The 20,384-nt window shown below is 33.7% G+C and overlaps 1 protein-coding gene across 1 annotated transcript in view; it reads right to left on the bottom strand.

The window, feature by feature from the left end:
* LOC145684613 (leukocyte elastase inhibitor-like) overlaps window positions 1-20,384 on the bottom strand; it is an 89,077-nt gene that overhangs the window by 22,202 nt on the left and 46,491 nt on the right. Inside the window, exons 6-7 of the mRNA XM_081757000.1 lie at window positions 16,428-16,607; window positions 3,968-4,106 (exon numbers count right to left, since the gene is read on the bottom strand). Of these exons, the coding sequence (XP_081613126.1) occupies window positions 3,968-4,106; window positions 16,428-16,607 (319 nt within the window). The remainder of the gene's footprint in view (window positions 1-3,967; window positions 4,107-16,427; window positions 16,608-20,384) is intronic.

Raw genomic sequence — 20,384 nt, 5'->3', positions numbered from 1 at the left:
TCTTCTTTCATCTGTTCCTGCTTAACCTGTAATATAAGTTAACTTGAAATTTCGTTGTCGACTCAAGTTTAATCATAAGTGTTTTTTTCGTTACCGTAGAATATTTGTTTTAGTCTAAGCTAGCATAAAAAAATCCTCATGTACTTCAATTGGACTAATGAATTCACGTAAGGCATCTACCCCACGACTACGAATCTGGATTGCATTAATATATCTTTCCCGCAGTAGTCGCTGGGGTGGCGACTAATAACACTGGGCTACTTAGTTGAGTTTTCCCGGGAAATCCGTGCAGTGGAAAGATGAAACTGAAAGATATAAAATTTCAATGTTGCTCGATAAAGATACAAGAGGGTGAAATACAAGATTAAATAACACAAATCCTTCCAAAGTTCTATTGTTTAGCAATTTTTTACCCATCCTAGAGGAAGAGACGGACTATTCAAATTTACAAAAAACATACCTCTGCTCCATACATTCCAACCTTGTTTTGGCAATTACCATTTAAGGGTGTTAATATGCTCCTCTGCCAAGAATTGAGTATGGACTATGGTACCACTGTCAAAAGGAAAGAGGTGTGCCAATATATTCCTTCCAAAATTTATTTTGGAACTTGGACTCCGCTGACCCGGGACAAGGCCCCTGTAAATTTTTTCTGACTTAGACGAACCAACGCCTCTGTGTACTACTCTTATGCAACGCTATTTGTGAATCATGCACAAGTAGTTCATGTTATAAATCTCTTCCCTTCAAGTAATCATATTGAAAATGTTCGTGTTCATACAGTCAATCATTGTACGTTCCACCCTGACAGAAAGAGGATTTGAGATTTTCATAGAGTTTTCTAGCTGAAGAATGGTATGTGGTTGTTTTGCATACATCGAAGCTACTTCCATACAAAGTAATCAAACTGAAAGGTTCAGTGACTAGCTTATCATTAAATATCACTATTTCTAAATATAGTGCTGTGACTACAAAGAATTTGGTACACTTCTAGTCGTAGAAACCTAGACGGCGAAACAACTAAGTTCGAAAAACATACTCTAGATTCTTTATGTCCTTCAGATCTGTTCTTAGAGCCAAATCTATTTCCTCTTCATTCTAGTACAGAAAAGCATGACCATTTGGAGCAGGGATATTTACTATCTAGATGTTGCAGTCAAGTAAACATGTAATTGCTATAAAGGTCATACAATGTGACAAAAAGTACAAATGAAATCAAAATCTGGCTTACTGGGTGATATAGACTTCATGCTTCGACAGGGGTGTAGATCACTAAAGTAATAATATACATAGACGTACAACTTGTAGAGTGAAGTGTGTTTGGTGTAGCATTCATAACGGAGTTGCGTATAGAACTCCATATTAGCATAATTTCGAATACTGCTTAAACAAAGAATCTGCATTCTATTACAAAGAGTATGGATGTAAGAAATTTTAAATATGTCACAGTCATGAAATATAGTACATTACATCATAAATATTAAATCGAATCATAAATGTTTCTGCTTTTGTCTCTAATGTATATTCTTGAGCCGAACGTAATGCAGAAAGCGTTCATCTAGTTCTTCAGTATTTCGCGCAAAGGGAATCATTATGTAAAAAATAAACGATCACTAAATTATAAGTATAGATTTTTAAACCCAATCAATGGGAATAATCCTGTTGATCTGTAGAAAATCTATATTCTTTATTCAAATGCGAAAATACATTTATCTTGTAAAGAATATTTCAAATGGAATAGTTTCTAAAGTAATAAAATATTTAACGTATCGAAAGTTTTAAATTATAGACATCAAAAATGTCACCAGAACTCTTTAGGTTTGGCTAGAAAACTATTCAAAGCTTTATTCAAAATTAATATCTTGCTTAGTTCCCATTAGCTTCTATGACGGCTCTTAACCTACTTGGTAAAGAATTAATTAAACTTGCGATCTATCGATGTCCCTGTGCAATATCTTCCCACACACCAACAACCAGCTTCCATAAATCACATTATTTCAAATCACGACCCACGTGTATGTATGACGGAGTACAGAAAGTGTCTCCACCCAACAGTGAAACATGGTGGTGGCTCTATATTACTATGAGCCGCACTATCTTAGTTATCAGGGGATCCTACGCTAACACTCATTTTCGCGTGACTGTCCGTGATTATGTACCCATTTTAGAAGATTATCTGCATTCTATGTTCTAAACGTTTCAGAGCAATGACGACATATTCCAGGTTGATAATGCACCCATTCACACAGCAGGAGCTGTTGAGACATAGTTTGAAGAACATCAGGATGAAATTGAACGTTTTCTCTGTCCGTCCAACTTTTGAGTCTGAAGATAATTAAACAATTGTTGTCCGAACTCAGAGCAGATTTTCGCTTCCATCCATTCTCACGGAATTGAGTGACTCACTGCACTTAAAATGCTGCAATGTTCCACTTGATGAAAATTGTAAGCTCTACGCCTGCATTCAACACTCGTACAGTTGTTTGCAGCGCTGCAAATGTCTTTCGAGTTGCAACTCAGTTTGTGTTGCATCAGAGCTGTTCTAAGGGCGAAAAGTAGTCCAACATCATATTCGTAAGTGGCAATCTTTCAGTTCTTTTTTACATTATATTGATAGGTATCTGTATATACAATTACCCTTACTCTACTTTTCTTCTTTTACTATTACTCTTCTAGACAATGGAAGAGACACAGTCCATTTTATAGGCGTGTTTGTGGCTAAATCGGAGAGCGCAAGTAATTTATATCTTATTCTGAGTTGCTGTCTTAACATATGAAACTCACACTAAACTCAGTATACGTAAATAAAATAACAAGAAAGAATCTCCCGCAGCGGTACATCCACTTTAAGAATCCTGTGTGTGTATTGTATATACAAAAAAAGACAACTAGTATTGCATATGAATCGCAATAAAATAATTGATCGAATTAACTTTAGAAAACTTAGGCACACACTGTATCTACCTACCATAAAACAGACACTGAACTCCAAACTCTGTACTTTATAAGCACACTCTGCTTTCGAACTCTCTCCGCTAAATATTTGTTCTGGTAATTATACTCTCAAATATTGCATTTGTATATTGCTATTAGAATTCGAATAGCATACTAGTAGAATAGAAAAAATATTCGGATAGCGAGTATTTAAATAACAGTAGAAATATTATTGTGATAACAAGTGTTTAAACAACAATAGAACCATCATTCGGATAACAAATATTTAATTAAGAGTAGAACAAATAAAGATCGAAAGAAGGAGAGGAGTAAGAACACAAGCACAAATGATAGTTGATTTAAAGAACAGAAGAAAATATTGAGAAGTAAAAGAAGCCAAAGATCGGGAGAAGCGTGGAGAAAATATTTCCAGACCAGAATCTAGGAAAAATAACTCGTTAGTCCCGGGACTTGTCGATAGGTAGAATACATAATAATAATAATAATAATAATAATAATAATAATAATAATAATAATAATAATAATAATAATAATAATAATAATAACAATAGAATAACACTAGATCAATTATTTGAAATAAAGAATATTTGAATAGCAGTAAAGCAATTATTGGTATAATGAATGTTTGAATAACAATAGAACAATTCTTAGAATAACGACCATTAGCGATAGAACGATTAACGAATAATAAATTTCGAATAACAGTACAGTAAATATTCTAATAACAATAGGACAATTATTTGAAATAACGAATATTTAAATAACAGTAAAGCAATTATTGGTATAATGAATATTTGAATAACAACAGAACAATTTTTTGAATAACGAATATTAACAATTAACGATTATTCGAATTACAAATTTCGTATAATTATTCGAATAAGTGTAACAGCATTAGCTTATGCAATCGGGTTCAAAATTAAGAAATGTAACGATCATATTCCTTTTCTGATCAAAAGTTATTCTGTGTTTCTCTTCAGTCTATTTGATCAATTAAAAATCGAATACTCACTTGTAACCGCAGCGGCTTTTGTTCCTTCCTCATTGACTTCAATTAACGCCTTTTGAATGATGTCAGTTACCTTCAGATTACCTTTCTCGGAAATCCCACTTAGATTAGCAAAATCACTGAATACCTCTCGGATACCAAACTGGATAGAAACAAAATATTACTAATTAAGAGTTACGATATTGATTTATGGAGTAGGAAATTGATTGCTTGAATCGTAAAGGTCACTGGAGTATATTTTGGAGGAACAAAAATATCGTAATCTTGAGTCTCTTGTTTAGGAGGTTTCTTTGGGGGCTTGTTCTATTAATTATGTGTCTTAACTGAGTGAAGCAGAAATATCAACGTGATATATATATATATATATATATATATATATATATATATATATATATATATATATATATATATATATATATATATATATATCAACTTGAAAAAATCAACTTTACAGGTCCATAGCTCCAAAACTATGGGACATACTGTAGTTAGGTCAAGACTTAATTAGGAACTAATCTGTGTTCTATCTAAATATCCAAGATTCACAATCCTGTGGTACTTCCCCAGCAATTTTTATAGGGAGAGTTGGTGAGTACTTCAATTATATGCAATTAGCCAAAGTGTCTCTATAAAAATTGTTGCGTGAGTACCTTAGGATTTTGAAACGTATTTTTGAAAAGCGTATATATTAATTCCTAAGTAAAGTTTTGATCTGACTACGCTATGTCCTATAGTTTTGGAGCTATGGACCTTTAAAATTGATTATTCCTTTAAAAATGACCCTGTTGTCGGCAGTCTATAACTCTGAAAGGAAGCATCTGTGCTCCCAGATTGGTCTCTACTTTCTGTCTTACCTTGGTGTTAGAAGTCACCTCCCGAACTTTGTCAGTGTTGTTTTGAAACACTTTGTATATATTGCTAAGTATCGTTAAATATCCGAAGTGTGAATAAATCGTTACATTCTTGTATGATTATGAGTGAATTGTATTCTATAACATAGGTTATATATTGAATATAATGTTACATAATATATAAATTTGATTATGTAATGTATAAATTTGAAATAGTTGCCAATCACTTCATATAGTATGACTTTGTTATGCCACATAATGTAAAACAATAAGTAGTGTAACGGTTAGAGATTTAAATCTCTATTCCGTAGTTTAAAAAAAAAAGGAAAAGTCTCTCGAGAGTCCGGATAATTTGGTTTAGTTTCCTACCCTGTAGTGCTTTCAGCTACTGTCGAGAGGAAGCTTAGTGTCGTTCTCCGTATGCTTGGTTGTCAGCGCCAACGGTGATTTTTGGAACTACTCGTTCTACGTTTGAATAGCTCCGGGTTGGGCTAAATATAATAGTTCGGAATTGCTAAGGTGCAACATCACCTAATAAGTGAAGTAAAAATCGGCGGAGAAAATGTCTTTACAATGTTTGAAAATTCCAAGTATAATTAATCGTGAAGTTATTACCAGAATTGTTATATAGAGCAAATCCTAATATGAAGTTAATATATATATATTTTTATCGTGAAGTGTGTTTGAGTAAGAAAAAGGATTTGGAAGTAAGTTTCATTACTAGTGACCATTTTGATTGTGATCAACATGTGATAATCGGTCATTTAAGGTGGTGTATTTCGTTATCGAATTTTGGAAGATCTCCTATTATTCAATTTATACAGTAAATTGGTAAGTTCTTTAAATATATATATATATTTAACGTTAATATTTTTGTATCTATTTTGAAGATTGTTGTAATTCTATTCCTATCAGTTGTATCGAAAAGTCACTTGCTTAGATTTTTGTATTCAACTCTATTTGACCATATATAAATCATACAGTAAGAATTATCTTCTTTTCTTATATAATTAATCACTATATAAACCTTATTTGGCACATTTGTATTTGACATTTTGAACTTTAGATGAGTAATTATTTACTTTTTTGATGTGATATAAATTCACGTCATTTTAAAAATAATAATACTAAAAATAATTCCCCCCGAATTAGCAGAGCTAGATTCCTATTCTGAACAATTATCCTGAATTAAAGGACCTGAAGCTAATATTCTATTCTGTGCAACTGCATTTTTTGTTTAGAATTTTTATTTGCTAATGTACGTTACACAGTTAAATTCCGAACTATTATCTTTCCTTACAAGCACTAAAGTTCTGGATAGACCTTGTATAAGTGCTATAAGAGTAGTTTTCTCAAATGTATTTAAGAGAATGATCGTAAGGATAAATGATATTAGCAATTAGTGTCCTTGTTAAGATAGAGCAGTCAGAAGGTCAGTTAGGAGGTGTTTCTATTTGTATATTTACATACAAGAGACATATTTTTAAATCACGTAAACTTCAAGTTAATAATTTAGTGTCTAAGCAAGTGAAAAGTACAAAACGTTGCATTCTACATCATAGTTTTGTTGTTGTTAAGTACGCATCGAATCCAAAAGCTGTGCCTTATTAATTGTAATCCTTCTGATAGCAGGAGTATATTAAAAAAAAAAAAAAACTCAATAAAATGTACAGGAGTTCTTCCAGTAATAGTCGTCCTGTAAGGCTTGTGGTTAAACGGGTTTTCCAATGGTGACCATGGCCTCTATATTAGGAGTCATAGACCACGAACAGAAAGTAACAGTTCGAGTGAATTGTCAACTCCCGATCCTTTCTTGCATACCTATAGCGATTCTTGGTTAGTTACGTCTGGTAGCTGTTCTTCATCGCGTGGTGACAGACAAGCAGGAACTAACGTGATGCAAAATATAAACAATGACGATACGACTCGAGCAGCCGTATCGTGTGTAAGTGCACATAATCCTTTCGTCATGGAACAAAATTCATTGATAAGACAAGAACCAGTTTCTGTTCCGATGGAACCAGGTTTTCATAAGTTTGTAGAAAAAGAAGGAAATAAAAACACAAATCCTTTTATTTCTCTTACCGATAATCAGCCAACAGTATTGGAAAATAGTAGACTTATAAATATTGAAGTACCTTTTTCTACCAATATTGACAAGTTAACAGTAGATATAACTAGTAACAACTTCACAGATATATGTAGATCCATACCAGTATGTGACGGGACTAACGACCTATTAATTTTTGAATTTTTGTTATCGGTTTATCGGATTGTCAAGCAAGGCATATATCCGATAGAGGCAATACTCATGGCATCTATTGGGAAAACTCGTGGTGGTTTTCATACTGAATTGTTAAGAGAAATAGGGTTATCACATGATTGGATATACATAGCAAATGTTATTTTTACAAATGTAGTCACACCCATAGGCCAGAGACATATTTTTGATAAATATATTTACTGTTTACAACAGACTACAGAAAGTGTGTTGGAATACGTAAACAAAGTGATAGACAGTTTTACGATTTGTTATGGCGGTATGCAGGACGATAAATTGAGAGACATATTGTTGCGGGGTTTGAACCCAGTAGTCAGACATGAGGTTTTTCGATATAATACACCCTCATCTTTACCAGTATTTGTACAAGAATTAAAGAAATACAGCATTCACCAGCGTAATGTTGACATGTATAATTCGTTGGTAAGTGCCAGGCGTGAAAGGTCGAACTTTACAATTCGAGGGAAGAAAACAACACCGAGGTGTTTTGAATGTTTAGGTCCGCATCTGGTGGCTCAGTGTGATCTACGACGTAGATTCGTTAATGTTAATAGAGCTACGTTTAATAATAATAATGATAGACAGAAATATGCGAGTGGGCAAGGTTCTAGCTTCAAAACTGACAGGCCCTCAGTTCGATCCCAATCCTTGAGAATAGAGCCAGAAGTTAGTGCAGAGAACAATATAAGTCAAAAACATAATGCAAATTGTGTCCTGACATCACACTCAAGAAAACTAGTGGCGGCTTTTATAACAGGTTACATTTTAGGTACGCAGAATTGTGGCGCCAACGATAGTTGTGCTTCCGCTTCGCTAGTAAATAAAGAGAGCTTTTTAAAATGGAATAGATCTTTGAAAAGACCGGTTAAGATTTTCACAGAAAAATTTATTGGTGTTGGTGTAGGAAATACGAAAATCAAGTTAGACAGTGTGGTATGGTTACCAGTGAGATTATATCAGAAAGTATATAGACTCAAATTTTATTTAGTACCTGAACTTAAACCTATATTTTTGATAGGCATAAATGAATTGAAAATGTTAAAGGCGCGAGTAGATATTGAAAACAATCAGTTATATCTTGGAATAGAAAAAGTGAATATACCTTTACGGTATGAGTGTAAGGAAAACTCCTCTTCGGACAATTTACATGACATTAATAGTGTTTCTCAAAGTGCGGAACAAGTAACATTCAGTGACAGTGTTAACATTTCAAATATATTTTTGAATTCTGAGTTAATGAATATTCAAGATAAATATGTGTGTTTAGGGAAGGAAGATGATGTAAGGGGCACCGTTAAGGTAGGTTCCTCTGAGTGCACCCCTACGAGGGAGATGGAGCCGAATGGACAGCAGATACATATTGCACCCAGAGATCTTCAATCCTCAAATCCCTTTAATAAAGGATATTCCTCATCCCTCTAATCTTCATTATGGTCGCGTTGATAGGTCTATGGAGCACAGGGTTGCCACATCACATAGAGAATCACGAGTGTCTCATATAAAGAAGAAGATCTTGCGTACTCATGATGGGATCAGTGGTCCATCACATCTCCACATCAATAGTGATCTAACTTCATCAGTGGCCCATCCAGCATCCAACCATCAAATGATGAGAGGACAGCATCCTTCATTAGATGAACCGAGAACATCTTCTAGTAGTTGGGTATTACCTTCTCCAAGTGGACATAGTGATCATCAATCAATGGGATGCACAGGTTTATGGGAGAGAAGAGATGCTACATCTGGAGTTACGGTCCAGAGTGACAGCAGTGTTGCCAGTTCTATAATGAAAACATCAGTTGAGAATGGTACAAACAATTTTCGGACTTCTTTTAATCATCGAACTTCTTCGAAGGTTGGGGACATAGACCATACCTTAGGTTCGGTACACAGTGTTGCCAGACTTAATCCTTTTCTTAGTGACAATGAAAATCCACGTTTACATTTGGAACTTAAACAATCCAGATATGTGAATGAACATGAGTTAACATCCGAACATGATGTTCTCCCATCATGTTCAAAGAGTAACAGTGTTGCCATCTTCATGCAAGAAAACACCAGGGATAATGATTCAAGAGAAGAACATAAAACTTTTGTGTGTAATGAAAATCTGATGGATTTTAATCAACTTTCTGCTACTCGGAAGTGTAGTGTTGCCAACTCTAAATATTTGAAGAATTCTTTATTAGATAATGATGGTGATTTGGAACTTCAACCTCTTATCAAACATGCATCTTTTTCGAACTCAGTATCGTGTATTGACGATAATAATGATCCATTTACTTTAAATCTTCATCATCCGAGATTCCAATTTAGGTCCAATGATTATAGATATCTCGATCCTACTAATGATAGCAGAACTAGTGGTGGAAATGGAGGAGCGGCTTTCCATGATGGTGCCAGTCCAGTCCAAGGTTCCAGTCAGCTATTTGGAAGTCAGGAAATATGGATGGAGGCTAAGCCAAGCAGTGTTCCCGGTAGTCCAGCCAAGCTGAACTTAGGTACTTCTGCCAGTACAAATGATTCTGAGTGTTCATCCCAAATGTTCCAGATCCTGAAGGACGATGATCGACCACCAGCTATGACAGTGGATCCAATTCTCCTAGAACAAGATCCTAGTTTGGATGAATATATAAAAAAGTTAAGTATAAAGTATCCTAGTGTATTTTGTAATAGAGTAGGAGAAGTTCCTAATTTTCAATATAATATTCAACTTAAAGATTATAAACCAATTAGACATAAGGCATATCCGATGTCCAGGGTTGCACAAAGAGAGTTAGACAAAATATTAGATTCACTATTGGAACAAAATATTATTCAACCTAGTTCAAGTGAGTATGCTTTCCCATGCTTTTTAGTGGGAAATAGGGATGGTTCTAAGAGGCTAGTTGTCAACTATACTGATCTGAATAAAGAACTAATAGTCAATACTCAATATACACCACGTATTGAAGATGTATTAGCAGAATTATCAGAAGGTGTTGTGCTATCTAGAATAGATATAAAGAAAGCTTATCACACTATAAGATTAGCTCCAGACTCATATAAATATACTGCATTCCTCACGCATAGAGGATTATTTGAGTTTAAGTATGTTCCATTTGGCATTGCCTCTGGATCTTTTCTACTTAGTAAATTGATAACAGATATTTTGCATCCTCTGAAAGATCTAGGAGTAAGTTGGTATGCAGATGATGTAGTAATTGCCAGTTCCGATATTCATTCACATATGAAAACATTAGATTTAGTCCTGAGTAAACTTGCTCAGAGTGGATTAACGTTGTCAGTAGATAAATGTTGTTTCTTTCAACGACAAATTTCCTATTTAGGTCAAATAATAGAAAATGGTAAAATGTATTTAGATCCAGCTCGATTAGAAGTAATAAGGAAACTACCAAGACCTAAAAATAGGCGCGCTGTAATTGCCTTGTGTAGTTTTGCTCAATATTATAGTAGGTATATACCAGATTTTCAAGAAATTTTAGAGCCAATTAGTCGTCTACGTTCTCCTAAGGTTCCCTTTGAGTGGAAAGAAGAACAAGATGTAGCTCTTAAGAGATTGAAAGAATGTTTTGAAAGTCATGTAATATTGAAATTACCGGATCTAAATAAGCCTTTCGTTATCTCAAGTGATGCCTCAAGTCATTCAATTGGAGGCGCTATCTCACAATTAGATGCTGAAAATAGACTAGTTCCTGTAAGTTTTTATTCTAGGAAGCTTAAAAAGTATGATGTAAACAAGCCAATCTTTGTTCTTGAACTCATTGCAGCTTTAGAAACCATGGAACGTTTTCGTACATTTTTACATCAACCCTTTGAGTTGAGAATCGATAATTTGGGTCTAGCTTATGCTCTTAGAAACTTGAAAAGAGTTAAGAGATATGGTAGTTTATTATATAGGCTCTTTGAATTTAACTTTACAGTTAAGAGTGTACCTTCGTCCTTAAATGTACCTGCAGATTTCTTATCACGTTTACACAATATAGAAGATTTCGAAGATTTTAATGAAGACCCCTCATTAGATGAAGAGGTCATTAACTTATTTATGGTTAATATATGGAATATGCCTTATGCACAACTTTCTATTAAGGATCATCAAGAAAAGGATCCCGAATTGAGCCCTATAATTGCTAGGTTGAAAAACAGAGAGGAGGTTCAGGGATATAAACTTCTAAAGAATATCCTATGCAAGCGTACTAAAGCTTTGAAAAACCCTTACAAGATTTGTTTGCCCAGGAGTTTATCAAGAAACATCATTGAATTCTACCACTCTTATATTCTTCCAGGGGCGCACTTGGGTTTTTCCAAATGTGCTTCTAAGATCTGTGCAAGATATACGTGGCCAGAAATGATAGCAGAAATTCGAGATTATGTGACTTCTTGTATTGAGTGCCAGAAGTCCAAAAGTAAGAATACTAAACCTATGGGACAGTTGGTATCAACCTATGAGACGTTTCCAAACGGGAGATGGTCTTGTGACGTCATTGGACCACTCGTACAGTCCAGTTCGGGCCGATTTTGTTTAATTGTTGTAGATTCTTTTACGAAAAGAATTTTCTTAGAACCTTTTAGAACTTTATCTAGCCAGGTTATAATTAACAAGCTATACAAGTTGATGTGCCGTCATGGATTTATTCACGCCTTATGCCATGACAATCACTCTGTGTTCGTATCAGCAAGATTCCAGGATTTCTTGTATGCAAACGGTATCAGGGATATTAGAATCGCACCGTACCACAGTGGAAGTAACGCAAGTGAACGTTACATACGAGTGATCAAGGACTCTTTGAAAGCATACTTTGCAACGAAGCAACATCATTGGGACAAAGGCATTCATGAAATTGAATTTTCTCTGAATACATCTGTCCACTCAGAACATAAACACAGTCCGATGGAATTAGTATATACATATCCAGTGTTTGATCCACTAGATGTGAAATGGAATGTTGATTCATTTGATGTTCGACACAGGGATCCAGATATCTGGTTGAATGCCTTGCGGAATATGGAACGAGCATGGCTGCGTAGAAAGAAGCTATACGACAAAAACAGAGTAGTGTCATCATATCGAGTGGGAGATAAATTACTAATTAAGTCCCAATTCCAATCTTCCCTTGCAGATAAGGTTACGAAAAGCTTATGTCATCGATGGCTAGGGCCATACACTGTTATTAAGCTATTAACGAAAAATACAGTCCAGGTACAAAATGATTCGGACGAGCGTGATATTAGGAAATGTCACGTCTCTTTAACAAAGAAATTTAGGGTACCACGATCATAAAGATATGTGTTTACAATCTGTAAATTGTTATAGTGAGATAAATTATTGTAAAAGTGATGGTATTGGTTGATATTTCTATATGAATATATCATAATTTCATAGTTCATTTTTAATTATGTATATAGTCAAATCGTTGATATCATTCTTGTATAAATGTTATTTATTTGTATTGTTCCGGAACTCAGTCATTAGGAATTGTATGATTGTTATCATTTGTATGTTCCTAAGTTGTAAAAATTTAAATTAATGTGTGCACATATACTAAAGTACTTTTATTTTCAGGAATAACAAAGACCTTAATGTAAATTGGAAGATGTAAAGTCGCTGATTCGACTATTCCATATTTATGTATTTGGCCTCATTATGTGGATGTTATGGAATGAATGAGCTCATCACTCTCATAATTTATCATCTAGTCATTGAGAAATTGGAAATACCTGAAGAAATCTACCATCAAGATAACTATTAATACTCACACATATATAGATTTGAAATAAATGAAAGAATTAAATTTGTCAACTGTTAATAAGACAAATATATATACTTATATTTGAAGTTATATACCATGATAAAATTCTATATATTTATATTACATATTATTCAGCTTATTATTTATTGTAAAATAGGAGATCAATATATATATATATATGTATGTATGTATAGAGCAGATTTTGTATAATTTTGGATATGTAGTTTGGTTATGTATTTATAATTTATGAATGTATATTGTTGTCATACAGTAGATTATTTTAATTTTACGTAGTTATTATTTGGGAATTTTCTTTAGTTCTATTCTGTTTAAGTTTTGCATTTAATTTTATTTAATTTCCTTTGGTTTTCTTATTTTGGGTTAGTTTATAGTAGTTAATAGTAATTAACAATTATTCGACAACAATATAATTTCATAATAGCATTTAGCTTACAGGTTGTTATACATTAAATACAAAAAGCTAGATTATTATTATAAAAAAATATTGCATTTTTTTAAATGGACGAAGGGATGTGTGTAACGGTTAGAGATTTAAATCTCTATTCCGTAGTTTAAAAAAAAAGGAAAAGTCTCTCGAGAGTCCGGATAATTTGGTTTAGTTTCCTACCCTGTAGTGCTTTCAGCTACTGTCGAGAGGAAGCTTAGTGTCGTTCTCCGTATGCTTGGTTGTCAGCGCCAACGGTGATTTTTGGAACTACTCGTTCTACGTTTGAATAGCTCCGGGTTGGGCTAAATATAATAGTTCGGAATTGCTAAGGTGCAACATCACCTAATAAGTGAAGTAAAAATCGGCGGAGAAAATGTCTTTACAATGTTTGAAAATTCCAAGTATAATTAATCGTGAAGTTATTACCAGAATTGTTATATAGAGCAAATCCTAATATGAAGTTAATATATATATATTTTTATCGTGAAGTGTGTTTGAGTAAGAAAAAGGATTTGGAAGTAAGTTTCATTACTAGTGACCATTTTGATTGTGATCAACATGTGATAATCGGTCATTTAAGGTGGTGTATTTCGTTATTGAATTTTGGAAGATCTCCTATTATTCAATTTATACAGTAAATTGGTAAGTTCTTTAAATATATATATATATTTAACGTTAATATTTTTGTATCTATTTTGAAGATTGTTGTAATTCTATTCCTATCAGTTGTATCGAAAAGTCACTTGCTTAGATTTTTGTATTCAACTCTATTTGACCATATATAAATCATACAGTAAGAATTATCTTCTTTTCTTATATAATTAATCACTATATAAACCTTATTTGGCACATTTGTATTTGACATTTTGAACTTTAGATGAGTAATTATTTACTTTTTTGATGTGATATAAATTCACGTCATTTTAAAAATAATAATACTAAAAATAATTCCCCCCGAATTAGCAGAGCTAGATTCCTATTCTGAACAATTATCCTGAATTAAAGGACCTGAAGCTAATATTCTATTCTGTGCAACTGCATTTTTTGTTTAGAATTTTTATTTGCTAATGTACGTTACAGTAGTTAAACACGAAACAAAAGAGTTGTTTTAATACGTTGCTCTCTTTAATACAAAAAAATCTTGTCTCTTTATTTATCTTCTATTTCTTCTTCTTCAAACTCCCATTGTGTAATAGCTGTTGTGACGCCTTGAAAGCATGAGTAGAAAGTTCTTCTTTCTAAGATGAAATACCATCGGTGTTTCAATTCTGTATTCATTGTTTCTGGAGATACAACCTTTTTCACTTTGAAATATTTTTCTAGTTGATGTTTTTCAAAGTCCATTTATAGATTTTCATAATAGTTAACTGCAAAAAAGTATATTTCCTTACTTTTGTTTTGTCCATAATGACTTACTTTATATGGCGAGAATCATATCTGATCTACCTTTCAGCCAATATGTGCTTATATTTATAAACATTAACCTCGTGGTTTATACTATGAATTACCACAGTGGCAGATAACAGGAACACCAGTGACATCAGTGACGAAGAAAAACCATCAGCGCCACCGTGACATTGGAACAGCTACAAAACCAGGAGAATCACAGCAACTGACATCAGTCTCTGGCTAGTCCACTTGCCTTCCTTAGCTTGCAATGGAGCTCTGGAAGAGTCTTACCCAACCCAAACCTTTAGTTTGCAGTGAAGCTCTATGCCTCCTTTCCCGCTTAGCTTGCAGTGCAGCTCTATCGTGATTCCAACCCCTCTCTGTTCGCCGTGAAGCATTGAGAGTCCTACTCCTCCTCACTTAGCTTGCTTTGTGAGAAATCCTTCACGACACCATCAAATCTAGAAACGCCAATTTACCCAAAACGTTAGAGAACCCTTACTTATTTTGTATTATATCGGTTAGAACGGAAATTTTGAAATAAAATTGGTAGTGGAAGAAAACCATTCCGAGTGTAATTGTACTACCTTTGCCCTACTTAAATAGAATTTTGCAATATGCACCCTGTCTACTTTTGTTAGCTATAACATTAAATTTATTGATGATAGCCATATTTTCAATTTTACTGAACAAGTTAAAGTATTTTCTCTTGCTTCTACAACTAGGATCTGTCTTTCTTGTACGATACATCTCTCCTTTGTACAGTAGGTTGCTCATTCTTCTCCGAAATTGAGTTTTCTCTATTTTGATGCGTCCATGTAATTTTTGAGCTAATAGACAAAAAAAAAATGTTGAAATTTTGCGCCATGCAAACATCGTCAGGGAAATATTGTTTAACACACTGTGATGTTACAGGATTAACAGTGTTGCCAACCCATTATGAAGTTGTATTGTTTTCAAATGCCACTATGTCAGGGTATTACATATTTCAAATTGCTGTTTTGGAATCACGCAAATGATGTTCTATACTGGTTTTGTGTTTGCTGCCAAAAAAGTCTGTCGACAAACTGGAAACAGTTTTTACTATCTTGGGAGTCTCTTACATGAGTCTCAATCCTGACTTCTACTTTTATATTGGCAATATGTAATATCTATATCTATATTCATCTATCTATATATATCTATATCTATATCTATATCTATATCTATATATATATATATATATATATATATATATAAAATTGAAAAACACATTTCTGACCAGAACGAAATGAATTATATTAATAACTATACGTTTTTTGTTACAGTTTCTGGTGAGAAATTTGTTTTTAAATGTTATTATAAGTATCCGGAACCATGGAGTTTATATATATATATATATATATATATATATATATATATATATATATATATATATATATTACAAAAAAATTCGAAATTTCGTTTTCGTTCAACAGCAACGAAAGCACATATATACATACAAATATTACAAAATTATAAGGCCCACCTACGTGACCCTAATAAAAGTGAAAGATTAGGAAAGAATAGGCAGAATGAAAATGTGGGAGAAAACAGAAAAATTTCGAGAAAACCCACAAACACGATGGTCACCACCACAAAATCAGATCATCTCGGATTGAATCAGAGGTCCAATTCATTGTGAGTAGCGTTGTATATGTCGAAGATATAGATTGGTAGTTTTACGAAAGTGATCCTACGAACAGAGTAAATCTTCCCAACTTACCTGTTCCAGTAACTCCTTGAGGTTATGTAAACTTTCAATTGTAAAGCGAGGTATGGAGACTTTTACATCTGTTTCGGACATTTTCTCTAAGATGTTGTCCATTGTTGTGAATTTGGAGATCATATTGTTAATATTAGAACTCGTGTAAGGAAGCAAAATCAACATGTAAAACTTGTCATTCTGAAAAGATAAGGAATTCAATGTTTAATAATAATAATAATAATAATAATAATAATAATAATAATAATAATAATAATAATAATAATACAAAAGTTATAATGACACGATTTCAACGATATTATTGCGAGAAATTAAAAAGTAGTTATTATAGAGTGTAGAGTAAAGTGGACGAAAGGCGATCGCTTAAGGGAAAATGCGAGAGGAGAGAAAACTAGTAGGGTAGTAATAAATGTAAAAATATATTTACCGAATCTTCTGCTACAAATTACTGCTTCCATATTGTAGCTCACAAGCAAGAGAAAGATACAATACGAGGGTGATTCAATAATTATTGTCCCTGACCTATAAGCAGTATTATTTTTCCAAAAGTCTCCTTTCATATAATGCACTTCTTCTACCTATGCTGTAAAGCCACTATGCCAGCTTCAAAGAAAGTCTCTGGCTGAGCCGTGAGCCATTCCTCCACAGCTTCAGTAACAGTTGCATTTGAGTGAAACATCTTTCCCATGATGTGCTCTTCAACTTTGGGAACAAATGCAAGTCACTAGGGGCGAGGTCGGGTAAGTACGAAGGATGTTCCAACACATCAAAACCAGCAGCATTGATTGGGACACCAGTAAGATGGCTTTTGTGGGCCGGAGCATTATCTTGGTGGAACAGCACTGTTCGCTGCAACATCCCGCATCGTTTTTCCTTGATTGCTTCGCGTAACTTATGGATTAGGGCTGTATAATAGGCCAGCGTGATAATATGTCTAACCTCCAGGTAGTCAATAAGGAGCACACACTTCGCATCCCAAAAAAATTGTGGCTATAACCTTGCGTGCTGATGCTTGCATCTTGAACTTGCGTGGGGGAGGCGAACTGCTGTGCCGCCACTCCATACTCTGTCGTTTGGACTCGGAATCATAGTGGTGGAGCCACGTTTCATTAACTGTCACAAATCTATCACAGAACTGTTTCAGGTCTTCCGCCATAACCTCCCAACCAGTCTTTGAACATCGAACTCCGTCTTTCTGATTTTCACGAGATAACATTTTGGGTACTCATCGCTCTGACACCTTTCTGAATCCCAAGTGTTCATTTCATACATAATGGTTTCCACTGAATCTACAGAGATGTGCATGATGTCTGCTAACTGTTGCACTGTGATTCGTCTGTCTACTATAATCGTATCATGCACAGCATCAATGTTTTCTGGGGGTGCATGCTGTTGTTGGACTACCAGCACCAGGAGCCTATTGAGAGCTTTCCCTGCCGCAACGGAAGTCGCGGCACCAGTTCTTTACCACCTGGTAGAAAGGAGCCCCATTACTCAACACACTGATCATGTCCTCATGAATCTCCTTTGGGCTTAACCTCTTTTTCTGGAGGAACTTGATGACAGTTCGTTGTTCCGTTTTCTCCATTTTTCAAGCTAGGTGTCACCTCTCACACCTGAAACGACAAAATATATATATATATATATATATATATATATATATATATATATATATATATATATATATATATATTAATATAGCAGCTATGATTCTGAAATTTATCATATAGGTATCTAAGGGCCAAGGTATCCTACCATCTTCTGATATCTGTCTGATATAAATATCCTCCTGACATTTTTCCGATAAGTGTTCTACAATGTCCTGATAACAATCAGGTGACTGATAAACCCTATCAGCTGTTTGGTACTTTCACAGGAAGTTCAATTGCCTGTTAACAGCTATCAGCTACTTGTTAGTTGTCGTGTACGGAATCATGGACGAAATCGAAGAATTGTTGATGGTGTCCGAGGAGATTGTTCAATATATAGCAAGGCCTAGAAGACCATTTTAGCTCGAATATATGCCAATTTATAACGATAAGTAGTACCCGTTGACTGCAAGTGCCCACACATAAGCGCCATGTAATTTGTGTAGTTAGAAGATGAAGAAATATATTCTATATAAAATATAGAGTTTAATTATTGAAATTGAATGATATATAAAAACATATCTAAATTATTAATCTAATTTACATATGTTTAGAGGTGGAATATCAAATAAATGAATTAATTAAAAGCTCAGATTGTGTTATTACGTGTAGTATTATAAAATGGAGTGTAATATATAACGAAATTAACGTTATAAATTTTAGTAATGCTTCTTAGTTGTAAGGACGAACAGCAATATTTCTATGTATATAGTAGCAATGCATATGTAAGTGTAGCCTAAAAAGTGTTTATTATTTAAGGGGGCAGACTACTAAATATTTTTGAAATACTAATAATTTTTCTTTTGCCCGTTTTTCGTAAGTGGAAAGACGTAATAAAATGTAACTTATCACAATAATAGATAATGTTATTCTACACCCGAAAATACGAATCGGAAGAATTTCCAGTGTTGCAATCCATAGAAATTACAGTGTGACCAAAATTTGAATTACTCAAAAATCTAGGTAAAGGCAGCGACTAGAAAAATGAACTCAACGGTAATTGATGACTTATCATGCTGTCTATGTTCCTCGTTTACTACTTTTTTAAATAATGTTTCTATTTATTTTGTAATGACTTATTTATTTTCTAATAATTTATGTAAGGTTTATAAAATAAATAGAAATATTATTTAAAAAGTAGTAAACAAGGAACATAGACAGCATGATAAGTCATCAATTACCATTGAGTTCATTTTTCTAGTCGCTGCCTAGATATTAACCTAGATTTTTGAGTAATTCAAATTCTGGTCACATTGTAATTTCTATGGATAGCAACACTGAAAATTCTTCCGATTCGTATTTTCGGGTGTAGAATAATATTATCTATTACTGTGGTAAGTTACATTTTATTATCTCTTTCCACTTACGAAAAACGGGCAAAAGAAAAAATATTACTTTTTCAAAAATATTTAGTAGTCTGCAGCCTTAAGTTTGTGTTTGCCTTTACGATAGTGTACCCCTAGACAATAACGTGCATAACAAAAAATACGGAACTCATTTCTGTTTCCCATGTTTTCAATAGGATAATTTAAGCAAGCATACTATAAACGCACTTGACGTTTCAATTGTTTTCAGTATGAGCAACAGAAAACCAACCAATCAAATGGTCCGTTAAAAACTTTTTTCGGGTTAACTATCTGACAGAGTGTATATCAGGCACAGTATATTGTAAAACGAACTACGGGTTAAAGTAACTGACAACTTCCTGATATCTAATTCTGACTGATAGTAATCAGAAAGAATATCAGGATATTGTAGGACTGGCCCTAAGACATTAGGCTACAATATTCCCCATAATCCATTCCAGCTCAGGTATTTTAAACATGATAATAATTACTGAACCTTTCTCGTATTGTTTGTTTTCGTAGGTTGCGTTTGATCGGACTTACCCCGATTTGGGAGAATTCTGATCACCATTTAGTAATATACAGAATAAAAAAATCGCATGAGTTTTCAACATCGCATGAGTTTTGCTCAGTCATTGTACACCTACCAATATATCTGTTTCAATTATGGATGAAAAAGTGCCAAAACCATGTTGTAGAACAGCATACTATATAAATTTTTTAACCTTAAAAATAAACGTTCGTGTTAATGGTAGGAGACAAATAGAAGGGGTGGGCTTTATTTTACCTGAGGTTCTTAAAATTGACATCGTTGCTATAGAAACTACGAATAAAAATTATTTCATGACTATGTTTAATCAATGCCTATTGCATAGGGAGATCCAATTACATGTCTATTTACATATTACAGAGTCACTAATGAGGCATTTCTCTGTTTCGGATTGAAGTCTGCTTGTCTGTAA

The sequence above is a fragment of the Thermobia domestica genome, chromosome 5 (genome assembly GCF_964235325.1).
Source record: "Thermobia domestica chromosome 5, izTheDome1.hap1.1, whole genome shotgun sequence".
Classification (NCBI taxonomy): domain Eukaryota; kingdom Metazoa; phylum Arthropoda; class Insecta; order Zygentoma; family Lepismatidae; genus Thermobia; species Thermobia domestica.
This window is presented reverse-complemented; position numbering and strand designations above follow the sequence as displayed.